Source organism: Geotrypetes seraphini, chromosome 2, assembly GCF_902459505.1.
Source record: "Geotrypetes seraphini chromosome 2, aGeoSer1.1, whole genome shotgun sequence".
NCBI classification, from domain to species: domain Eukaryota; kingdom Metazoa; phylum Chordata; class Amphibia; order Gymnophiona; family Dermophiidae; genus Geotrypetes; species Geotrypetes seraphini.
Genome location: NC_047085.1, coordinates 468,049,063 through 468,072,343, shown reverse-complemented (window position 1 = coordinate 468,072,343; position 23,281 = coordinate 468,049,063). Strand labels below are relative to the sequence as shown.

The window sequence follows — 23,281 nt, the reverse complement described above, 5'->3', positions numbered from 1 at the left end:
AGAGAGTAAAGAGGGACAGATTCTTCAAACTTTCAAAAAAAAAAAATAAGAACAAGAGGGCATTCAGAAAGATTGAAAGGGGACAGATTCAAAACAAATGCCAGAAAGTTCTTCTTTACCCAATGTGTGGTGGACACCTGGAATGCGCTTCCAAAGGACGTAATAGGGCAGAGTACGGTACTGGGGTTTAAGAAAGGATTGGACAATTTCCTGCTGGAGAAGGGGATAGAAGGGTATAGATAGAGGATTACTGCACAGGTCCTGGACCTGTTGGGCCGCCACGTGAGCAGGCTGCTGGGTACGATGGACCACAGGTCTGACCCAGCGGAGGCATTGCTTATGTTCTTATTATATAGAGTTGGATGACAGTGACAGTCTCGGGAGACCCTTGATTAAGCGAAACATGTCGGGTCGTCTCTCCCGAGTCATGTTAGCATAAAGATAAGTAGCTTAAATACTATAAAATGGTTACAAACAGAGTTTGAGCAGAACTTTGAACAATATTTAATAATACTAAAGAATATTAGAATATAAAATAAACAGATGTAAGTGGAAGCTGATGATGAGAACCATGTAATTCTTCCCACTGTCAAAATTAACTATAGCAGTGGACTGGTGAGGCTGAGGTTTCCTTAAAAACCTAAACAGGGGTTTAATACAGAGTTCTATATTCGGGACATAAATATTTAAGTCTAATAAATTTGAGACATCTAGTGGGATCTCTCGTAGATTTTCATTCCCAGATTTTTGCTGTTGATCAATTCTCTGTGGTAAACAGTAAACTCTTACAAGGGGAAGCATGGATTGTTCTGGTATATCCAAAATTTCTCTAAAGTATCTTTTAATCATCTCTATTGGAGTGACTATGGGTATCTTAGGAAAATTTAAAATACAGTACATAAATTGTTAGCTCTGCCCAAATTTTCCAAAGCTTCCACTCTTTTCCTCAAGAGAGTGTTATCCATTATCAGGGCTTCTTGAATTTTTTTCCCCCCGAGGTCACTTCTGTGGAAAATTTTTGTAAATCATTTTTAAGTGTCATAGTATCTTGTTTTAGATTTAAAAGTTCTTTTTCTTGTTTATTTAGTCTCTCTCCTTGTTAATTTGTGGGGCAATTGAATTCCCAAGTTTTACTACCAGGTCCCATAGTGCATCCAGAGTAACTTCTGGAGGTTTACTAACCATTGGAAAAAGTACAAGTGGTGAAGGGGAACTCTCAGCTCCCAAACATACCTCTTGGCTGCTTTGGTCCGCCTCCGCTGAAAGTCCTTCTCTCAGACATTCTCTCCGGAGGAAACACAACCTCTCCATGAGTCTCCAGCAAGTTCTCAGAAGCCTTCTCTGGCTCAAACACTGCCTCTTTGGATGTGTTGAGCACACATGGAGAGCTCGCTCTCTGAGGCTGCGGGGGCGGGAGTCTGACATCGGGACTCAAGGTTAGCATTTAGCCCAAGGAGATCCACCGTTGCGTCACTCTTCGCTGATGTCTCCTGCAGGCGAGTTCCCGGCTGTTCCGTTTCCCTCTGAAGTAACTGTAAAAGTTCATCAATAGTACCGATCGAGGGAATAGCAGAGTGTTGGGAGGCATTACCGGCGCTTCTTCCCCTCCGTTTCGGCAAGGTTACAGGATATATCGCAGGTAAAGTTCACAGCGTCTGTCTCAGCAGTAAGCTGTGGCGTCCATCTTGGATCCCGCAGTAAGCTGTGGTGTCCCGTAATTTCAGATTTGATGGCAAGTGAGACTTAGGGTTCCTTTTACTAAGGTGCACTAGCGTTTTTAGCGCACACACAAAATTACCGCTCGTTATGCTTCTAGAATGACACCAGCTCAATGCTGGCGTAAAGGTCTAGCACGCGCTGCAATTTAGCGTACACTATTAAACGCATTAAGACCATAATGTGGCTTAGTAAAAGGAGCCCTAAATCTAGATGATGGCCACCTATAGGGGATTTAGAAAATAGTGGCAACAAATAATCTAAAGAAGTTAGAAAAGCTTTAAAATCATTCACTTCTTGATTATTCTCCATAGAGAATGACATGGGGGAAAAAATCTGTCTAATACAAATACTCTCAGGAAAAGGGTCAGTTAAACTCCAATAATATTACCTCTAAATCAGAACCCCATATGGACAACAAGCCTCCCCTCTGCAACACAAACAGGCTTTGATTTCACACACACACAAACCAATCACACAACAGGTAGTAACAGGTAAAAAGAAAGGAAAGAAAGGTGGAGAAAAAACCTCAGTTCAGCTTCATCTGGCAAAAAACTCCACCTTTCAAGGCTAACCCTGTACTCCAAAATATAGAACCAGTAGAAAAAGCTCTATGGACTACTTTGCTACAGTGCTGATTTACCCATTTTTTCACAACTGAGGGCTGTGTGTCCCGGTGTGTTTTGTAACATCTCCCTGTAGGCTACCATAGAGCTTTTTCTACTGGTTCTATATTTTGGAGTACAGGGTTAGCCTTGAAAGGTGGAGTTTTTTGCCAGATGAAGCTGAACTGAGGCTTTTTCGCCATCTTTCTTTTTCCCTGTTACTACCTGTTGTGTGATTGGTTTGTGTGTGTGTGAAATTAAAGCCTGTTAGTGTTGCAGAGGGGAGGTTTGTTGTCCATATGGGGTTCTGATTTACAGGTAATATTATTGAAAAAAATCTGTCCCCATCACCAGACCACTGTCCCCTTCACTGCCCCATCCCCACCGTCCCCTTCACTGCCCCGTCCCCGCAGCATCCACCCTTCCCTCTTGCCACCTCATTGCCCTTCAGCGGCCCGAAAATCTCCCTCCTTCCCCCTTACCTTTGCGGCGCGTTAGTAAAGAAACTTAAGGGAGGGAAGGCGAACGGCCCCCTTCCTCCCTCCCTACCTACCTACGGCCAAATCTATCTCCTTCCCTCCCTCTTACCTTGTGGCGCTTTAGAAAAGAAACTTACTGAAGCCAGCGAAGCCTGCTTGTGCCTGCAGTCGCATGTGTGTGGGCGGAAGCTCCTTCTCTGACGCAACCTCCTCGAGGGCCGCAATCCAGTCAGGTTTTCCCCAATGAATATGCATGAGATCTATTAGCATACAATGAAAGCAGTACATGCAAATAGATCTCATGCATATTCATTGGGGAAATCCTGAAAACCCAACTGGATTGCAGCCCTTGAGGAGGGACTTTGACATCCTTGTTCTAGGAGAACCTCCTATCCCATGACTTTCTAATTTCCTCAGAAGTCTTTCATGAGGTACTTGTCAAATGTCTTTTGAAAATCCAAATATCAACCGGCTCACCTTTATCCACGTTCATTCTCCCCTTCAAAGAAATTAGTAGATTGGTGAGGCAAGATTTCCCTTGACTAAATCCATGTTGGCTTTCTATCATTAACCCATGCTTATGTATATGTTCTGTCATTTTGTTCATTATAATTAGTCTCTACCATTTTGCCCAGCACAAACATCAAGACTCACCGGTCTATAAAAAAAAAAATCTGAACATATGGTCCATCAAGCTCAGTAGCCTGTTCTCACGGTAGCCAATCCAGGTCACTAGTACCTGGCCAGACCCAAAGAGTAGCAACATTCCATATTATTGATCCAGGGCAAGCAGAGGCTTCCCCCATGTGATTAGATTATGAGCCTAATGCTGAAAATCAGTGCTAAACTCTTTTTCCCCCACCCTAAATCCACTCCTATTACCACACATTCTTTATGCTCTTAAATTTAGAAGATTAGCTAAATGTTAAATATAAACCTAGCAAATGTTAAATATAAATTTAGAAGATTAGCTAAATGTTAAATATAAACCTAGCAAATGTTAAATATAAACCTAGCAAATTTTCAAAGAGCCAATTTATGAGCATAATTCACAAAATTAAGAGCATAAATATTTTCAATACCAGGTCCCTTAATTCAAATCAGCTCAACTTTTGTGATTGGATACAGGTATGGCTCTCTTTAATTTAGGCTTGTGGACTTGCTATGACAAAGGATGTAAAAGACTTATAGAATCAAAATTATTTGGTTTCTTTCTCAATTATTTTTTGAATACTGCCATAGTTCTTCTATGTTTTAAGTGTAGACTATGTTGTGTAGATTAATGGAATAAATGCTTATTTTAATGCACACAGAATTGCAATTTTTAGACAGCAGCATTATCTTGCCTATCTTGATAAATGTCTGGTAATTGCACCCAGCTACAATTCTATATTGCATCACAATTTGCCATTTACCTTATTTTTTTCCTGTGTTCCATCAGGAAATATTCGGAATGACCCTACTTCAGTGGTCTTCTTTGGGTTCACTTTTTTAATTTCATACAGCAGTTCATCTACTAAGGCCCTGCAGGCTTAAGAAGCACAGAAAGAATTAGCAAAAGTGAGCTATTAATTCACATAAACAATAGCCATTTAATCATTTTGGACACAATGACTTGTATGTCAGTTGTCTCCAAACCTGTCCTGGAGGTCATCCAGCCAGTTAGATTTTCAAGATATCTACAATGAATAAGCAATGGAGATAGTGCAGGCAAATCTCTCATGCATATTCATTACAGGAATCCTGAAAATCCAACCAGTTGGAGGTCTACCTGACAGGTCTGAGTATCACTGATCTAGAACCTCAAAGAAGACTTGCCTGACAAAGCAAGAAAAACAGTGAAAAGGCAAGCGTGATGTCCAATACAACCTAATCAAGCTTTATTACAGAATATGTCAAGTCTATAGTCACAATAAAGACCCAAGTTTTAGAGTAAAAACTGCCTTCTTCAGAGGACAACTGAACTAAACATAAGCATAAAGAATATAATAACCATAACACAATAAAGGTATAAACAAGCATAATATGTGTAAAAATATACAAATATTTAAAAAAATGAATGATAAAATACATGAATAGCACTGCAAAGAAAGATTACCATAAAACAAAAGTTTCCACTAGTGTTGGTAATTAAAGCTTTTGAAAAACTTTAAAAAGCGAAGTTGAGGACTCACCGCTCAGTTGTCTCTCTAAAACGAGTACAAATAAAAACAGGAAAAGCCACACATATGCATCTGATATATTTAAGAATGGAAAAGCATGTAGTGTGAAAAAAACTTTTTTTTAAAGAGCCATACACGCATAAATATATATAAACTGGATGTTAAGTAAATGTGTGGGCTAAACTATTTAACATAAATTAACCTAATCAAACATTTAAAAATCGATAAGTTTATTGCTGGGGAACTTAAGACAAACATGGAGGGAAGAAAAAAAACTTGAAAAAGTTAAAAACATGAATGTAAAAAAGAATCGTGAAAAGTATAAGAAAGCTTAGTATAAAGGTGAAGCATGTGTAATGGGGGTTGCCTTACTGAGAGTTCAAAACATTATAGTTTAAAACAGTATTGTGAGAAATATGTGTAATGAGTTACTTTACTGACAATACAGAACAGTAAAATACCATAAGAAAAAGATTTTTGATGGTAACCAATTAGAGAAAGGCAGGGAGACAAAAAGGCAAAAAGACGACAGCGGAAAAGAGGGAAAAAGAAAAAGGCAACAAAAAAGTAAAAGAACTAAGGGAAAGAGAGGGGAAAAGTCAGAGGGGGGAGAGAAACAAAGGGAAAAAAGAAGGAAAAAGAAGAATGGAAACGGAAAGGGGAATGGAAGGGAGAAAGAAAGAAAATAAAAGAGAAGAGAAAAGTTTAGAAAAAGGCAAGAGAAAGTATGTAAAAAGTCTACTTGAATATTCAAAGGAAAACACTGTAATCAATTGTTTAAACCTGAGGGTTGCAAAGTTTTAAGATCATGAATGGTCCGTTGTTCAACACCTAAAAGTGTTGCATCAGTATCGCCACCTCTAGGATTAGGTTTAATTATTTTGAATATAAAGAACTTTAGATTAGAGAATGACACGGTGACAAAATTCATCACCGTTCCCGTCCCCGCGGATAACCGCGGGAAACCATCTTCATGTCATTCTTTAAGGAAAGAGGGAAGAATCAGAGTATGAATGGTCACAACCACTGACCCGCAGGCTTTGCTTTGAATAATGCTGGTGTAGAAGGACAGAGGATGAAATAGACACTAGAAAATGACATGGGTTTATTTCCTGCGGTTATCTGCGAGCACAGGAACAGTGATGAATTTTGTCACCGTGTCATTCAGTACTTTAGATCGTTTATCTCATGATTTTTGTCGATCCATAGTGGAACGAGAGAGGGTGAAAAGACTTGTCTGCATATATCACATGCAGAATTAGAGTCAGATGAATGTGACAAGTTGTATCTTGCGTGAGTTGCTGGATGTATAAATTCTTTGATGTCTAAGCTGTGATTACACACTGAACATTTACCACATCTCTTGAGTCCTGAGGTAACTGTATCAATGGCAGAAGAAGTGAAATTATGTAATCTTGAAGGGACAAGTCTCTCTTTTTAAATTTTTATCTCTTGAATGTGCAATAATAAGTCTTTTGTCCTTGAAACATGTGTGTCCCTCTACTATCTTCCAATTAGATCTGATAATTCTCTCAATTTCTCAGATTAAAAAAGATTTGCACAAACTTCAAAGATTATCAAGTTAATGCATTTAAAATGGCTGAAAGATTCAGACAACATAGGTACCCTATATCAACAATTTGAGAAGGCTACCATAGAGCTTGTCTCAAAGAGGATCTTATTCATTCGATTCCTAAGACACATCTGGACATTATCTGCATCTTGAGATACTCACATCTTTCAAAGGATATGCAGAAAATTATCTCGAGAAGATAAAAAAACAAACAACAAATCCCACAGCTGGTGAGATAATGAAAGTAGAAAATGGCCAACATGGTCTTGAGATATATAATGCTTGTGTTCGAGAATAAGAATGCAAATAAAAAGGATTGTTATCAGGGCAGGCAGACTAACAGTGATCTGGGCACCTGGGCAGTAAGGGTCATGCCCGCCACACACACACATCTCCTATCAACAGAAATTACTGGTTCTGCATCGTAATATTTCTTTTATGTTAAGTCATCATCGTGCAAATGTTTTCTGGTGCCACTGCTCCACTCTCTGCCCATTATGCTGCTTGGGCCATGGTAAAGTGAGCCTTAAAGACTCCCAGAACCTCCTTGCAACCCAGCAGATAAGCAAATTTAAATATTTGCCTAAATCCAAAGCAATAATGAAGCTTTGGACACCACTTATCTTTTGTATATGCCAGGGGGAGAGAGACAGCCTGTAGAGAATATGGCCATGTTTCCAACCGGAAGGAAAGCTGCATCTGTTACCTCAGCACTTTAAACAGGATAAAAGGAACTCACTGAGGACCCAACACAATGGTTTCTACCAACAGTCTTTGCCCAGCATGCTGTTAATCACTCTTCCACACTGTGTATACATGGCTCCAATATTATATAAAATATTTCAAGTGCAAAATTGTAACGACACACTTACTTCTCAGGTTTATTCAAACCAGTCATAGAGGTAGTTTTTGGGGATGGGGCTAATGTGAAGAGTAGATTTTGGTCAGGGGGGCAGTTCTGTGTTTGTGCAGCAGTCAACGGTAGTCTTTGAGGGTGGAAGCAGTTTGGGGGTTTGGGAGATTACAGAACTGGAGTGAAGCAATTTAAAAGGAAGAAATTCCTTAACCGTTGCATTTCACTGTGTAGTGCTCAACCAAATAGCATATTTTACTATCCGGCCAAATAAGAATACCAACTACGAATAATGGGCATCACGCTTTAACATAACAATTAACAAATAAAGCAATGTGAAATCAGAGATGTGGAGGGCCATTTTTGATAGGACATCTTAAGTTTCCCACAAGACATCAAAAGTCAGAGGTGGAGAAAGGGCCATTTCTGAAACCGGACACCGTAAAACATCCACATTATTTTAAAAATCACCTACTTAGATGTCTTGGCCTCCGGGACATCCAACTTTATTTGCCATTTTTGACCACAAAACCACCAAGTTCAAAATGTCCTAATCCAAACCATTTGGATGTGGGAGGAGCCAGCATTATAATGGATTGGCCACCTAAACATACCAATACAACAGGGGACACCTTAGGGGGCTCCATCTCTTCTTACCTCCTCTTCCACTTCTTCACAAGAGGTCCTACTGCCAATATTTTGGGGTGGTCATGGCCCATGTGGTCTCCCCTGCTGTTCCAACGCCTATGAATTCCCACACTCCAGGGCATATGAGAGCACAGAAATGAAGTCCTGCATGTTGCAGCACTATTGCTGGGGTCTTTTAATGCTGCAAGGTGGTAAAAGAGCAGCACATGTGATGGTCTAGCCATCTCCATGGTATACTTAGTTTGGTCTGAAGGCACACTAGCACTTGAATATTGATGGAATAAAGAAGTCCAGAAGAGCAGTATGTGCTAGTGAGTAAGAGACTGACATGCAAAATTCAAGAGACGTCTATGGACAAAAGTTAAAGAAAGCTTAGCTAAGCAGTGTCCAAGTTAAGTATTTAGGCAATCTGAATTACCTGCCTCTAGTCCAGCAAACCTCCATTGGCAGGACTCCATTTCGTGGCTCAGCATAAGGCTCCAGTTCTATGTCCTGGAAATCTTGAGGCATTGATTGGGTGGCTCCAGACCAGCCTGAGTGAGCTCTATACCTTCCAGCTGCTCACTGCCATCCAGAGTTCTCAACCCTGAGTCACCCTGCCTTCTCGGTTGCTGCCCCTTCTCCCTCTGCCTCTCTAATTGTTCAGCTCTCTGGTGTAATAGCCTGCAGCCATGCCCCAAACACTCAGGTGAAAAGGTTTTCCTGCTGTTTCTGCTTCCAGCCTGCAGGTGACTGCTGGGAACAAGCCTAGAGCTGTGTGGGGGTTGGGAAAAAGGCAAATCTGCTCTCCTGCTCCCTCTGGAGGCCAAAGAAGAAAAGTCTTCAAAATGTTAAGTTTCAGGATTAAATTGAGCTAAGGTGCCAACATCTGTGACTCAGGGACGCTACTGCTGCCTGCCAAGCTTGGCAAAAGGGACCCCCGGCCAACTGAAAAGGAAGTCCTCAGCTGACAGCTTGGGGGTTTTTCTTCACGCAACGAGTGGTGGACACCTGGAATGCTCTCCCAGAAGAGGTAATTGCGGAATCCACCGTTCTAGGGTTTAAGGGTAAATTAGATGTACATCTCCTTATGAGTGGCATAAGGTGACATAGTTAAGGGTAAGCTAGATGCACATCTCTTATGACTTAGAGTGATATGGGGACTAAAACTATGCCAGGGTACACCTGGCGGGGCCTCCGCATGTGCGGATCGCCGGACTTGATGGACCTAGGGTCTGTTCCAGAGATGGCACTTCTTATGTTCATCAGCTGAGTATTTATATTTACATTAGAGGCTCTGGTAGAAACCCGTTTACAAAGTATGTATTCTTCCCAATTAATATTTCCAAATTAATAAAGTCTCTTTGGAGGGCCATGTATGTCAATGCACACAGTTTAGGTAACAAAATTCTAGAATTGGAGGCTGAAATAAGGAATGCCGACCTAGATGTGGTGGCAATATCTGAAACTTGGTTCACGGACTCACATGGGTGGGATATGGCTATACCGGGCTACAATCTACTTCGTCAGGACAGAGAGGGCAGGTTAGGAGGGGGGGGGTAGCTCTATACATTAAAGAGGACATCAAAACCACCAGGATCACAGATGTCAAGTACACCGGGGAGTCCCTCTGGGTAAACCTGGCAAGAGGCAGAGAAAAATGCCTGTATCTAGGTGTGGTATACAGACCCCCAAGACAACTGGAAGACATGGACGCAGAATTAATTGAAGACATAGAGAATATCATTCTACGAGGAGAAGCTGTACTGCTAGGGGACTTCAATATGCCTGATGCAGACTGGAACTCATTTTCAGCGACAACCAGCGGTAGCAGGAGGCTCTTAACCTCCATAAAGGGAGCACGTCTCAAACAAATGGTAACGGAGCCCACTAGGGCCCAGGCGATCCTCGACCTGGTACTCACCAACGGGGAAAGCGTCTCAGAGGTCTCAGTAGGAGATACGCTAGCCTCCAGCGACCACAACATAGTATGGTTCAACCTTAGGAAAGGCTTCCCTAGATCAAACACGAAAACAAAGGTACTCAATTTCCGGGGCACAGACTTCGCACGCATGGGAGATTTCGTCCATCAGATGCTGCAGGACCAAGCGGAGACCGATGATGTAGAAGCTAAGTGGTTAACACTGAAATCAACCATACATGAAGCAACTAGCCGCTTCATAAAATCAGTAAATAAACGACAAAGAAACAATAAACCCCAATGGTTCACCGCGGAGATCTCGCACCTCATTAAGGAGAAGAAAAAAGCGTTTCTCTCCTACAAGCGCACGGAGAAAAGAGAGGCAAAAGTAGAATATAGGACCAGGTCTACAGCGGTCAAAATGGCAGTTAGGGAGGCAAAACTTCGAGTGGAAGAAATTCTAGCAAAAAACATTAAAAAGGGGGACAAATCCTTCTTCAGGTATATTAGTGACAGAAAAAGGAACACAGGCGGGATAGTACGCCTTAGAAGACTGGACGGAAGTTACGTGGAAGCAGATTCCGATAAAGCCGAACTACTGAATGAAAACTTCTGCTCAGTCTTCACCTGTGAGGAACCGGGACATGGTCCACAGTTGAAGGCAACACAAAGCACAGAAGACCCGTTTCAGAATTTTGAGTTCACACCAGGTGAAGTTTACAGTGAACTGGCAAGACTCAAGGTGAACAAAGCCATGGGACCAGACAATTTGCACCCAAGAGTGCTCAGAGAATTGAGCGATGTCCTGGCGAAACCGTTGGCTGAGCTATTCAATCTCTCCCTAAGTAAGGGGAAAGTTCCCCTGGACTGGAAATTAGCTAATGTCGTTCCTCTGCATAAAAAGGTTGCAGGGCAGAGGCTGCGAATTATAGACCGGTGAGTCTCACATCAATAGTGTGCAAACTCATGGAAACACTAATTAAAAGCAAATTGGACACGATCTTGAATGAAGGGAATCTTCGGGATCCCAGTCAGCATGGATTCACCAAGGGTAGGTCCTGCCAATCCAATCTCATCAGCTTGTTTGACTGGGTAACAAGAAAGTTGGACTTGGGAGAGTCTTTGGACGTTGTGTACCTGGACTTCAGTAAAGCTTTTGACAGTGTCCCACACCGCAGGCTGCTAAGCAAGATGGAATCGATGGGGTTAGGAAAGACACTAACTGCATGGGTCAATGATTGGCTGAGTGGCAGACTTCAGAGGGTGGTGGTTAATGGTACCCTCTCTAAAACATCGGAGGTGACCAGTGGAGTGCCGCAGGGCTCGGTCCTGGGTCCACTCCTTTTCAACATATTTATAGGGGATCTGACTCAAGGGCTTCAAGGTAAAATAACACTATTCGCCGATGACGCCAAACTATGTAATATAGTAAGTGAATGCAGTTTACAGAATTATATGGCGCAGGACCTGCTTACATTGGAAAGTTGGTCCTCAACCTGGCAGCTAGGCTTCAATGCTAAGAAATGTAAGGTCATGCACCTCGGAAGCGGAAATCCATGCAGGACGTACTTCTTGAACGGAGAAACTTTAACTAGGACTTCAGCAGAATGAGATTTAGGAGTAATCATCAGTGCAGACATGAAAACTGCCAATCAAGTGGAGAAGGCTTCATCTAAGGCAAGGCAGATATTGGGCTGTATCAATAGAAGTTTCGTCAGCCGAAAGCCTGAAGTCATAATGCCGTTGTACAGGGCCATGGTGAGACCTCATCTGGAGTACTGTGTGCAATTCTGGAGGCCACATTACAGTAAAGATGTGCGCAGAATTGAATTGGTTCAACGGACGGCCACCAGGATGATCTCGGGGCTCAAGGGTCTCTCGTACGAAGAGAGACTGAACAAATTGCAGCTCTACACTCTTGAGGAACGTAGGGAGAGGGGAGACATGATTGAAACATTTAAGTACCTCACGGGACGTGTCGAAGTGGAAGATGATATTTTCTTTCTCAAGGGACCCTCGGCCACAAGAGGGCACCCGCTCAAACTCAGGGGCGGAAAATTTCATGGCGACACCAGAAAGTATTTCTTCACAGAGAGAGTGGTTGATCATTGGAACAAGCTTTCAGTGCAGGTGATCGAGGCAGACAGCGTGCCAGACTTTAAGAATAAATGGGATACCCATGTGGGATCCCTATGAGGGTCAAGATAAGGAAATTGGGTCATTAGGGCATAGACAGGGGGTGGGTAAGCAGAGTGGGCAGACTTGATGGGCTGTAGCCCTTTTGTGCCATCATCTTCTATGTTTCTATTTGTAAATGGGACTCTACCAGAGCCTTTAATTCAGTAGCATAATTAAATGAAATAACTATTTCTGAAGTTTATATGGACGGGCGTGGACAGAGGGAATTCCTTGCGGGGATGGGTGGGGACGGAGGGGATTCCTGATGGGGACGGAGGGATTCCTCACGGGGACGGGTGGGATTTTGGCGGGGACAGGTGGGATTTCTGTCCCCGCGCAACTCTCTATTCCAGGGCTGAGGTAGAATCAACTTCCTGCATCTCCCAGTCTTCTAGCCTCTCGCTATCTGGCTGGGCACCTCCTTCTGACTCTCTCACCGGCTTCCATTTAGGGAGCAGTCAGCCATAAGCCTCAACTTCCAAATGCGAAAGGTGCTACACCACTGCAGTATTAGTCTCCTGATTGTATCCCAGCACCGTGAACATTTTCAAGTTCACTGGCAACATAGTAACATAGTAAATGATGGCAGATAAAGTCCAGAATGGTCCATCCAGTCTGCCCTGTAATCACATACATTACAATTTCATGATTAAAATGTCTTATGTGATTGTGTTTTACTTCATCATTAGAAAAAAAAAAGTGCTTTGTAGACTTAATTACAGGGAAACAGAAACCAAGAGAAAAGAAAATAGTATGCTACAATACTAAGAAGTAGATGAGGAGACTGCTGCTGTTATATTCTGTTTGCAACGATCACGAATACACAAAAGAATTAAAGAGTGAAGTAGACTCAAAATGATAGGAAGGTGCATATTAGAGAATGACACGGTGGTGGTTTACCCGCGGCTACTGTGTTTAGCCGCGGGTAACCCGCCAAAAACGGGGAATGAAAATTAGCAGCCTCTGCGGGGACGGGGACAAGGCCATCACCGCCCCGTGGAGTGGTGAATGGTCTTGTCACCGCAGTGAGGCATAAAGGATCGTGCAGTCCCTGCAGCCCCCGCACGCCGGCTCGATCGTTTAACCAGCTTCCTCTCTCCACCTCATCTTAGTTTGCTGGCTTTCTTTTTCGGCGACTGGAACGCTTTCAAAAGAGCCGCGCACACGCGGCTGCTCAGTATTCAATCTTCTGCTCTGACCCAACCGGAAACAGGAAGTTGCAGCAGAGCAGAAGATTGAACTTTGAGCAGCCGCACGTGCGCGGCTCTTTGAAAGCGTGCCGGTCGCCGAAAAAGAAAACCGGCAAACTAAGGAGAGCTGGAGAGCAGTAGCGTACCAAGGGGGGGCGGGAGGGGCGAAAAAGGTAATGGCGCCAGGCCTTGGAGCACCGAGGCAGACCGCTTCTCCCCCCTCCCAGCCGAACCCCCCTGATCCTCCTATCTCTCCCCCCCAAGTGAACCTTTCCGACCCTCCCAGCGAAAGCAGCAGACCTCCCTCCAGTAGCGTCGGCTTTCTCCTCCCTCTGCCGCATCACTGATGACATCATCAGTGACGCGGCAGAGGGAGGAGAAAGCCGCGAAGGAGGTTTGCTGCTCTCGCTGGGAGGGTCGGAAAGGTACACGGAGGGGGGGGAGATAGGAGGGTCAGCGGGGGTTCGGCTGGGAGGGGGGAGAAGTGGTCTGCCTCATGCTCCATTACTTTCTTCGGGCAGCAGCAGGGTTTATAATTTGCTTCTGTTGCCGGCGTCAGGCCTTGTTCTCTGCCGGGTCCTGCCTACTTCCTGTTTTCATGAAGACAGGACCCGACAGAGAGGAAGGCCTGAAGCGGGCAACAGCAGTGAATTGTGAATGCTGCTGCTGCCCGATGAAGATCAGGACATCGGGGAAGGAGCAGGGAGAAATCGGCTGCTGGCTTGGGGGTGAGGGTAGGGAAAGAATCGTGGAAGTGGAGAAATTGGCACGATGGCTTTGTGGGGGCTAGGGGGAGAGAGAAAGAAAGGCAGAAATAAAGAGGGGGGCCAGGGGGAGAGAGAAAGAAAGGCAGAAATAAAGAGGGGAGCCAGGGGGAGAGAGAAAGAAAGAGGGGGGGGCAGGAGAAGAAAGAAGAAGGACCAGAGACTCATGAAATCACTAGACAAAAAGGTAGGAGATAGATGACGGGAGATCCAAGATGGCCGCGTGTTGATGAGAGTGAGTGAGACGCTGCCAGAGATTCTAACAAATAACATTTACCTAGTGCCGTTTCGATGCCGAAAAGGAGAGGGAAAGGCGCTTCTGGAGCCTCGAGGCGCCTGGAGACTCCTCTTCAGATGTCCATGGAGGATTTTTTGCGGCGTCCGAACCAAGAGGCAGTAGCTGCATCGGGGAGTCGCCCGCTGGAATCGCCGGGAAGGAGTGAGGTCGCGGCAAGCTTCCCTGGGCTAGAGTCGACTCTGAGCCCCGACGCTAGAACCCCGCCCCCTCAGCCGCAGCGTGCTAGCTCTCCACGGGAGAGTAGTCAGTCTGAGGAGGCAGACTTCGTTTCCCGGGAGGCTGGAATGGGCGAAGCACTGGAGGAAGACGAGACTGCGGTGAGAACAACAAGGGGACTTGAAATTTAGCAAGGTTACCAGAGAGAGAAGACTGCCACTGCTGTGGAAGCTGGGACAATGCAAGCAAGTATATTCTCTGTTCCTAAACCCATGAATGTTACCCTAGACTCAATTTGGGACTTGGTAATTACTTTGGGACAAACATTGTCACCACAAATTAAAGAACTAGAAGAGAAATATTTAGAACAAAGAAATGAAATAAATGGACTTAAACAGGAAAATATATCGATGAAAAATAATGTGGAAAAAATAGATAAAAAGATAACTGAAGTAACTCAAATCCAAACGACACTGATTAAGGACAATCTTAATCTTAGGAGAAAGGTGGAAATGATGGAAAATAATATGCGATTGAATAACCTTAGATTTTTGAACTTCCCAAAGATCCCTTCTCTATCAGCAAAAGAAGTTTTGAAAAAGTATTTTTGTGAAGTTCTTAATGTTCCTCATGATGCCTTTCCTCCTTTTTCCAAAATATATTATTTGCCAACATCAAAAAATTCGGAAGAACAGCGTCCACTAGAACAACAAGGTCAGGGTGAACAAATGGATATAACATTATTATTGGAATCTTCAATGAGGGAGGTAGCTATTCCAGCTACCCTATTGGCTACGGTGGTTTTATCACCAGATAAAAATTGGATATTACAGCTTTACTTTAAGAATAGACATAAAGAATTTCTTGGACATAAAGTTCAAATATTTCCGGATGTGACAAGGGAGTCTCAGAAACGAAGGAAGGAATTTTTGCTTCTCAAGCCTGGGGTCACTGCAATGGGGGCATCATTACTTTTACGATATCCTTGTAAATGCATTGTAAAGTACAAATCTTGTAATTATATTTTCTTCGAACCCTCTCAGTTGACAGGATTTCTCTCCAGGAGGGGCCTTGAAGGGGATAAAGAAAATCTCAATGTATAAATTTACTCTTGGTCCATTCTCATCTGACCGCCTAATTGCAATTTGAATTTATTCTTTTTCTTTTAATAGTTTCTCACTCAGGAACATCTTGGATCTCAATTTTGGGACTTTAATTTTGATGAGTAAATAGTAATTTTGTCATATAGTTGTTACTTCATTTGTTTTATACTATGCTGACTCAATCATATTCTGTACAAGAAGTTTATTCTTGATAATATGTTCAAAATATAAATAAAGAATAATAAAAAAAAAAAAAGGTAGGAAAAATGATTTTATTTTCAACTTAGTGATCAAAATGTGTCCGTTTTGAGAATTTATATAAGCTGTCTATATTTTGCACTATGGCCCCCTTTTACTAAAACGCAATAGTGGTTTTTAGCGCAGGGAGCCTATGAGCGTTGAGAGCAGCGTGGGGCATTCAGCGCAGCTCCCTGCGCTAAAAACCGCTATCGCAGTTTAGTAAAAAGGGAGGGGGAATATTTGTCTATTTTTGTATAGTTGTTACTGAGGTGACATTGCATAAAGTCATCTGCCTTGACCTCTTTGAAAACCTGCGGAATATAAATGATAATTAACATTTTCTCTGCATACAGCGTGCTTTGTGTTTTTAAAATTTTATTGTTGGTAGATCATTTTGACTTGGCCACAAAGGTAAGGGGAGGGAGGGAGGGGAGCTGCTGAAAGACATCTAGTAATCCTTGCAGGCTTGACTGTGCAGGGAATTATTTTTGTAAAATCATGTTTTGTTATGTGACTGGCATTATCTAGACTTTAATTTCTATGAATGAATAGAATGAAAATGATATAAAATTACTTGCTTGCAGGGACCGCGTGTTCCGGCTCACACAAGGAAGGAGGGGGTGAAAGGGAAAAAGTTTCTCTTCCTTGGAAATAGATTCTGAAGTGACCTCATCAAAGAAGACCAGCACCAAATGTACAAGAAATCCCTTAAACAATGTCAAAAGAGCCCAAAATAGAAAACTGCTACTGCCTTGAGACTCCATTATTGAAGGAATCAACTTGAAATCACAGAAGAGACAGGAAAAGGTTAAATGCCTCATGGAATCCTCAGGTACAAAACACAAACCAAATTATGAATGAAATCAGAGCAGACAGTAAGAATTATAAAATTGATGTCATTATCCATCTGGAATAAAAAGGTGTACTAGAAATAATGCCTCAGCAATACAATTTTCAGAAGTTCTATTTGCTCATGGTAAGGGAGAAGAGAGACTGCTAGTGATGGTGGGGGGACTGATAGAAGATATGAAAGAAGGGTGGTAGAAAGGAACAGATGGTAAAGGAGGGAGGTAAGGGTGGTGGTGGAAAGGAATAGAACAGACATTGAAAGAGGGTAGAGAGGAACAGACCCTGAAAGGAAATGTGGAAGGCAGAGTAGGGAGAAGATGCTGGAAGGGAAGAAGACAGATGCCAGACTATGGGGGAGCGGAGGGAAGAAGATGGGTGCTAGACGGGGACGTTGACGGGGCGGTGAAGGGAACGGCGGTGACGGGGCGGTGCAGAGGATGGTGGGCCGGGGACGGTGCAGTGACGGGGACAGATTTTTTCCCCGTGTCATTCTCTAGTGCATATAACCCAAGAATTAGGATGACATGTTGCCTCCAAAAAAAAAAAGCGGCCAAATCTCTATTGACTGGTATTTTTGAAGAGTGCTGAATCTGAGGCAACTCAAATTTTGGCTAGGGATTCTGTTAATGTATGCATACCTATATCTGAAGCGCTAGGATTCATCAGTGAAAATTTCTCTCAATATGTTTTCAAAATACCTAGTGTCGGGTTGTGTGTCTCAAGAGACTTCTGTTACTTGCATTTTCTAATGCCATCTGTTGAGATTCATACAACTATCATTTGGTTGTAACTCTACATATGGAAATTTTCCTCTTGCTGTTTATACTGTCAGTTTCTACTAATTCTTCTTTCTGGTCAGCAGTATTAGAAAATAAAGAAGCAAGAAAAAGGATGCTTCCCTTGATCAACTTGCAGACACACTGTGAGAAGACAAAAGTGTCACTATCAGGGTCAGTAAAATAAGAATGACTGACAGATATTTAACATCTGTTAGGCTTGTGCTGTTACTTTAAGCTGATCTTGCCGAGTCCCTCATTTATTTGATTTGCCTATCTTTGCTACTGTACCACAAAGGAAAATGCAAGTCAAACTGAAAATCTGAGTAGAAACATAGCATGGAAATGTAATTTTAGAAAAAAGGAATGTTATTTTTAGTATTTCCTAAAAGGTTTTGAGAACAAATTGGGCAAAATAGTTACAAGTAGTAACAATGATGAACTTCATTTAGCTAATCTACGATTTTGCTCATGGAAGAGATTTATAAGACTGTGCTTGCCAATTACATAGTAACATAAATAGCAGATGACAGCAGATAAAAGACCTGCATGGTCCATCCAGATGTCATCTGGTAAGATGCAATATAACAGTTTATCTTGATCTGTCCTTGTCATTTTCAGGGCACAGACCTTAGAAGTCTGCCCAGCACTGGTCTTATTCCCCAACTACTGGAGTTGCTGTTCTTATGTTCAGTCTATCCACATTTGTCAATTTTGTTACCTACACTTCCCCCTCCCTATTTGTGGTTTCGATGTTTGCGGTTTCGATTATCTGCGGGTTTTCCCCCAACCACCCCTCATAATAGCTCGTTGGCATTGAAAAAAAACAGCCCCGAGACTTGGAGGGAGGCGATCAGAGGCGATTGGAAGCGGCGGGGAGGGGGAAGGCGATTAGAGGCGGGGGGAGGCGATTGGAGGTGGAGTGGGGTGATCGGAGGTGGGGGGGGGCTATCGGGGGGGGCGATCAGAGGTGGCATGGGGCAATCGGAGCATGGACCTTACCTGGTGGTCTAGCAGTGACGCGGGACAGGAGTGATCTTCCTACACTCCTGCCCCGTATAGAGCCGTGCTGTGAGTTCCCGTGGTCTCATGAGACTACAACAGGGAGTCTTGTGAGACCACAGGAACTCAGCAGCACGGCTCTGCATGGGGCAGGAGTGTAGGAAGATCGCTCCTGCCCCGTGTCACCACTAGACCACCAGGTAAGGTCCGGGGGTGGGTCAGAGCTGACCAAAAGTTATTCGCGATTTTTCCCTATTCACGGGCCGGCTCTGCCCCTAACCCCCGTGAATAGAGAGGGAGAAGTGTATAAACATCCCCAAAATCTTTCATTATGCTCTGATTTAAATCCTAATTGCATTGCTCAACCCTAAAAAGTGCTACATTTTCATACAGAAATGAAGATATAAAACCAGTATCGCTGATCAAGCGATAACAGCCTCCAGTTTCCTGCAACAGTTAAGGGATAAACTTAATGCCGACATATTTAAAATTCTGTGGCACATCTGAATTATTTTGTACATTTAAAGCAAAATGAAATTATATGATAAAACCAGAGATTGGAAGGCTACTTGATTCATGTTGCGTAAATAGTTTTACTCTCTTGGGAATTTAATGGATGGGAACGCTCAGTTGTCTGGGAGAAGAGAAGCAGGGAGGTAACCAGAACTCAGCTACAGCATCAGCCACTTTACTATGAGGCAGGAGGAGGTGCTTTCCCTAGGTGCAAAGTTTTTTCTTCGATTTTCCTGAAACCAATTTTCACTTCTTTATTAAATGATGTTCATATTGCTTTTGACAACATTTGCTTTAGCTGCTTCCTTAGCATGACAGTAGCTTTTGATCTAATTGATCATTCTTTGTTAATTTCTAGATTCAGTGATATTGGATTGAGGGATACAGTTCTTCAATGGTTCATTTATTTTCTTGATAACTGACAATTTGCAGTTTTGCTCACCATGTTTACTTTTCTCCCTTTACCTTCAGGTGTTCTGCAAGGTTTATTCTGTAAGGCCTAGACCTCTGCCTCTATAGCTACAGTACAGAGCTTATTAACAACCTCCTGTACTCCATACAACTGGATGTGCATGAATAATGCTTCAGAGCAGCTGAACTTTTGTCTCGGTATTTGACAAGGCCTGCATATCAGCAGAAAGGTACCCGTGACCCACTTTGGCTGCTTCAAAAAGGAACCTCAGACGTCTAATAAATAAACTGAGTGCCCTTGGGATGGGTTCCAAAGTGACGGACTGGGTCAGGAACTGATTGAGTGGAAGGCGATAGAGGGATCAATGGCGCTCTGAGGAAAGGGATGTTACCAGTGGTGTGCCTCAAGGTTCTGTTCTTGGGCCTGTTCTTTTTAACATTTTTATAAATGATATTGCTGAAGGGTTGTCGGGTAAGATTTGCCTCTTTGTGGATAATACCAAAATCTGCAATAGAATAGACATGCTGGATAGTGTGAATAACATGAAGAAAGACCTGGTGAAGCTTGAAGAATGGTCTGAAATTTGGCAGCTAAAATTTAATGTTAAGAAATGCAAGGTCATGCATTTGGGCTGCAAAAACCAGAGGGAACGGTACAGTTTAGGGGGTGAAGAACTTATGTGCACAATGGAAAAGCGGGACTTGGGTGTGATTGTATGTGATGATCTTAAGGTGGTCAAACAGGTTGAAAAGGTGACGGCAAAAGCTAGAAGGATACTAGGTTGCACAGGGAGAGGTATGGCCAGTAGCAAAAAGGAGGTATTGATGCCTCTGTATAAGACTCTGGTGAGACCGCATTTAGAATATTGTGTACAATTCTGGAGGCCATACCTTCAAAAAGATATAAAAAGGATGGAGTCGGTCCAGAGGAAGGCTACTAAAATGGTGTGTGGTCTTCGTGATAAGGCATATGGGAACAGACTTAAAAGATCTCAATCTGTATACTTTGGAGGAAAGGCAGGATAGGGGAGATATGATAGAGACGTTTAAATACCTACGTAATATAAATGAGCATGAGTTGAGTCTCTTTCATTTGAAAGGAAACTGCAATGAGAGGGCACAGGATGAAGTTAAGAGGTGATAGGCTCCAGAGTAATTTGAGGAACTACTATTTTATTGAAAAGGTGGTAGATGCGTGGAACAGTCTCCTGGAAGAGGTGGTAGAAACAGAGACTGGTCTGAATTCAAAAGGTCCTGGGATAGGCACGTGGGATCTCTCAGAGAGAGAAAGAGATAATGTTTACTATAGATGGGCAGACTAGATGGGCCGTTTGGCCTTTTATCTGTCGTCATGTTTCTATTTTCAGAGACAAGAACTTCTGGTCAAAGACAACTCAGCTGCTTTGGAGCCTGGGCTCTAGTGAACTCCTCAGAAATAATGTTGTTATGGCAAACTGTACTGAGCAATTTACTAAATGTGCAAACTTTCTCTTCTGGCTATGTTTCACCCAAAGGTCGGTATTATTTTATTAAGCTAATGTTAGGAAACTGTTCCCAGGTTCAGAAAATCACCCTTCATATACTATACTGCTCCAGTATATGACAAAGGAAACCAGAAATGTAACTTAGAATAATTAGATAAGTTTACTGAAAGAATTAATTCAGTAAAATTACAAAGAAAAAAAAGTTAGCACAGCTAGTTAATATATTACTGGAGGTAAAAAGATGTCTTACAAAGTCTTATCACCTATCAAAACTTTTCTAAGCCAGCTAGCTCTCACTCTTATGTTCCCCTAACTAAAACCAAAACACTAGTTCCTCAATATTATAATTGTAATTATAAATTAAGGCAAAGAAATATATTACCCAAGCAACTCTCTCTGGAAAGGCCCACGTAGCTACATGCTCTCAGCAAAAGGGAACAAACAGCAGACTCCAAATCCACCTCTGAAGTCTTTTTATCCATAAAATGTATACCATGTGACCACATGTAAAGTCCTAAAGTTTCATGCATACGTGGCTTAGGGCACAAGTCATCTTTGCACAGTCCTAAGAAGGGGGGGGGGAGGAAATACATAATACCAGTCACTCTTCATTGGCTGGTTTATGCTATACCTCCCATCCTTAACATCTGATAGGTGGATGCATGCACATGCCACTCTCCTTTTCCCAGAACCTCATCCAGGCCTAGGTCACCATGCTCCTCATATCTAGGTATGTCATGTCACTCAAACAGTCCTTTTCGGTCCCGTTTGTCTCCTTGCATGAGTCAGCTGCATTGTGTACATTGGGATCATGCCAATTAATAGATAGCAGGCCAAAGAGCATCTGCTAATTCTGAAAAATAGTCAAATTATGCCAAGCCTGCTAGCCATTTTAGAGAAAGACAACTTCCCTTGTCTTCCATTTTAAAGTTAGCATCCGTCTCACTAACTAATCCTGTTACCCCCAATTCATAGAGATAAAATATAAATTTTTTAATTTGGTCCTAACACTGTCACAATGTTCGGAGCCCTGAGTGCCAAGAACTGCAACTGATGTCAAGAGACATTCTTGTGGTTTTCCAAACCAAAACATCTAGATCAGAACCAATTATTTATCTTCTTTCCAGAGACAGTACCTTTATCAGAATAATATTAAAGGGCATTTCCTGGAGTCAGCAGTTACCAAGCTGACTTCATCTCGTGGTCTCATCAGCACGTGTACTCCACTGAATACCTCTACTCATTTTTTTCCAACGCTAGGTGTGCCTGGCCACCTCCTGACCTACATCTCTATCCCATCAAGTTGCATAAGCAAGCTCTATTGTGCTAGTGGGTAATTAGTAGGTGCTTCAATACTGTGGGCATAAGGAGTGTTTACTGTGAAACATTTCCAACAAGTGTTCACACAACAACTTTTACAGAATGCTTATTATCTTCTTCTGAGCTACCTAGCATTGTACAGGACATAATCTTTATATTCTAAATTATCTCTGCTTTTATTCCTGGTTACAGTCCGTTCTCATTATTCGCTCGTTCCCAGTGTGCGATTTTGTCGATCTGCCTAGCAATGTGTGATTTTGCTTATCTGCGATTGCATCAATTGCAACCAATATTTTTGCATATTCACGGTCCAGTGCTTGACAAACAACTTTTTTGCTTTCACTTTCACCTTGCGGTCAGGCTTTGTTTCCAGATATGACCCCAAGCATCTGGAGAGTAAAATTACAGGTATTCCAAGTGCTGTCCCATGCAGGAACCTGAGGTCCATGCAGGTTTTGAGGCACAACATATAGACCCGGTGTTTCATTATTTGCAATTTCATAAACATGTTTGGGAGCCATACTATCATGAATAACAAGAATATTAGTTGCTGGTGAATACATTAGGTTTTAATTTTAAGTATACCACATGTAGCGCACTCCCTCTATCCAAATCTCTGATCACCCAGTTAAAGAAATTGATTAGGTTTGTCTGTCCACTGGTCCTGTAATTCCAGAAGCTTCACCATTCTCTGTTTTAAAAGTGTTTCCATTAATTTGCTTACCACAGAAGACAGTTATTGGCCTGTAATTCCCCACTTCTTCCCTACTTCCACTTTTGTGTAGAGGGACCACATCTGCCCTTCTCCAGTCCTCTGGTACCACTCCAGACTCAAGAGAAGCACTGAAGAGGTCAGTCAGTAGAGCCACAAGAACTTCCCCAAATTCCTTCAGCACTCTCGGATGTACACCATCCGGCCCCATTGCTTTGTCTAGATTTAATTTAGCTAGATCCTCATTAACACAACCCTTTGAAAATCGATCAGGGTCAACTACTTTTCCATCCCTATTCACGTTTGTCTTCTGTGGTCCTGCTCCCAGCACTTCAGCCATGAATACATT

General features: G+C 42.7%; 1 protein-coding gene across 8 annotated transcripts in view; it reads right to left on the bottom strand.

The window, feature by feature from the left end:
* The window catches only part of CNPY1 (canopy FGF signaling regulator 1), a 164,595-nt gene that overhangs the window by 78,334 nt on the left and 62,980 nt on the right, over positions 1–23,281 (bottom strand). For all 8 annotated transcript variants that reach the window (XM_033931626.1, XM_033931627.1, XM_033931629.1 and 5 more), the window contains one exon: positions 4,216–4,331. In XM_033931626.1, the coding sequence (XP_033787517.1) occupies positions 4,216–4,331 (116 nt within the window). The remainder of the gene's footprint in view (positions 1–4,215; positions 4,332–23,281) is intronic.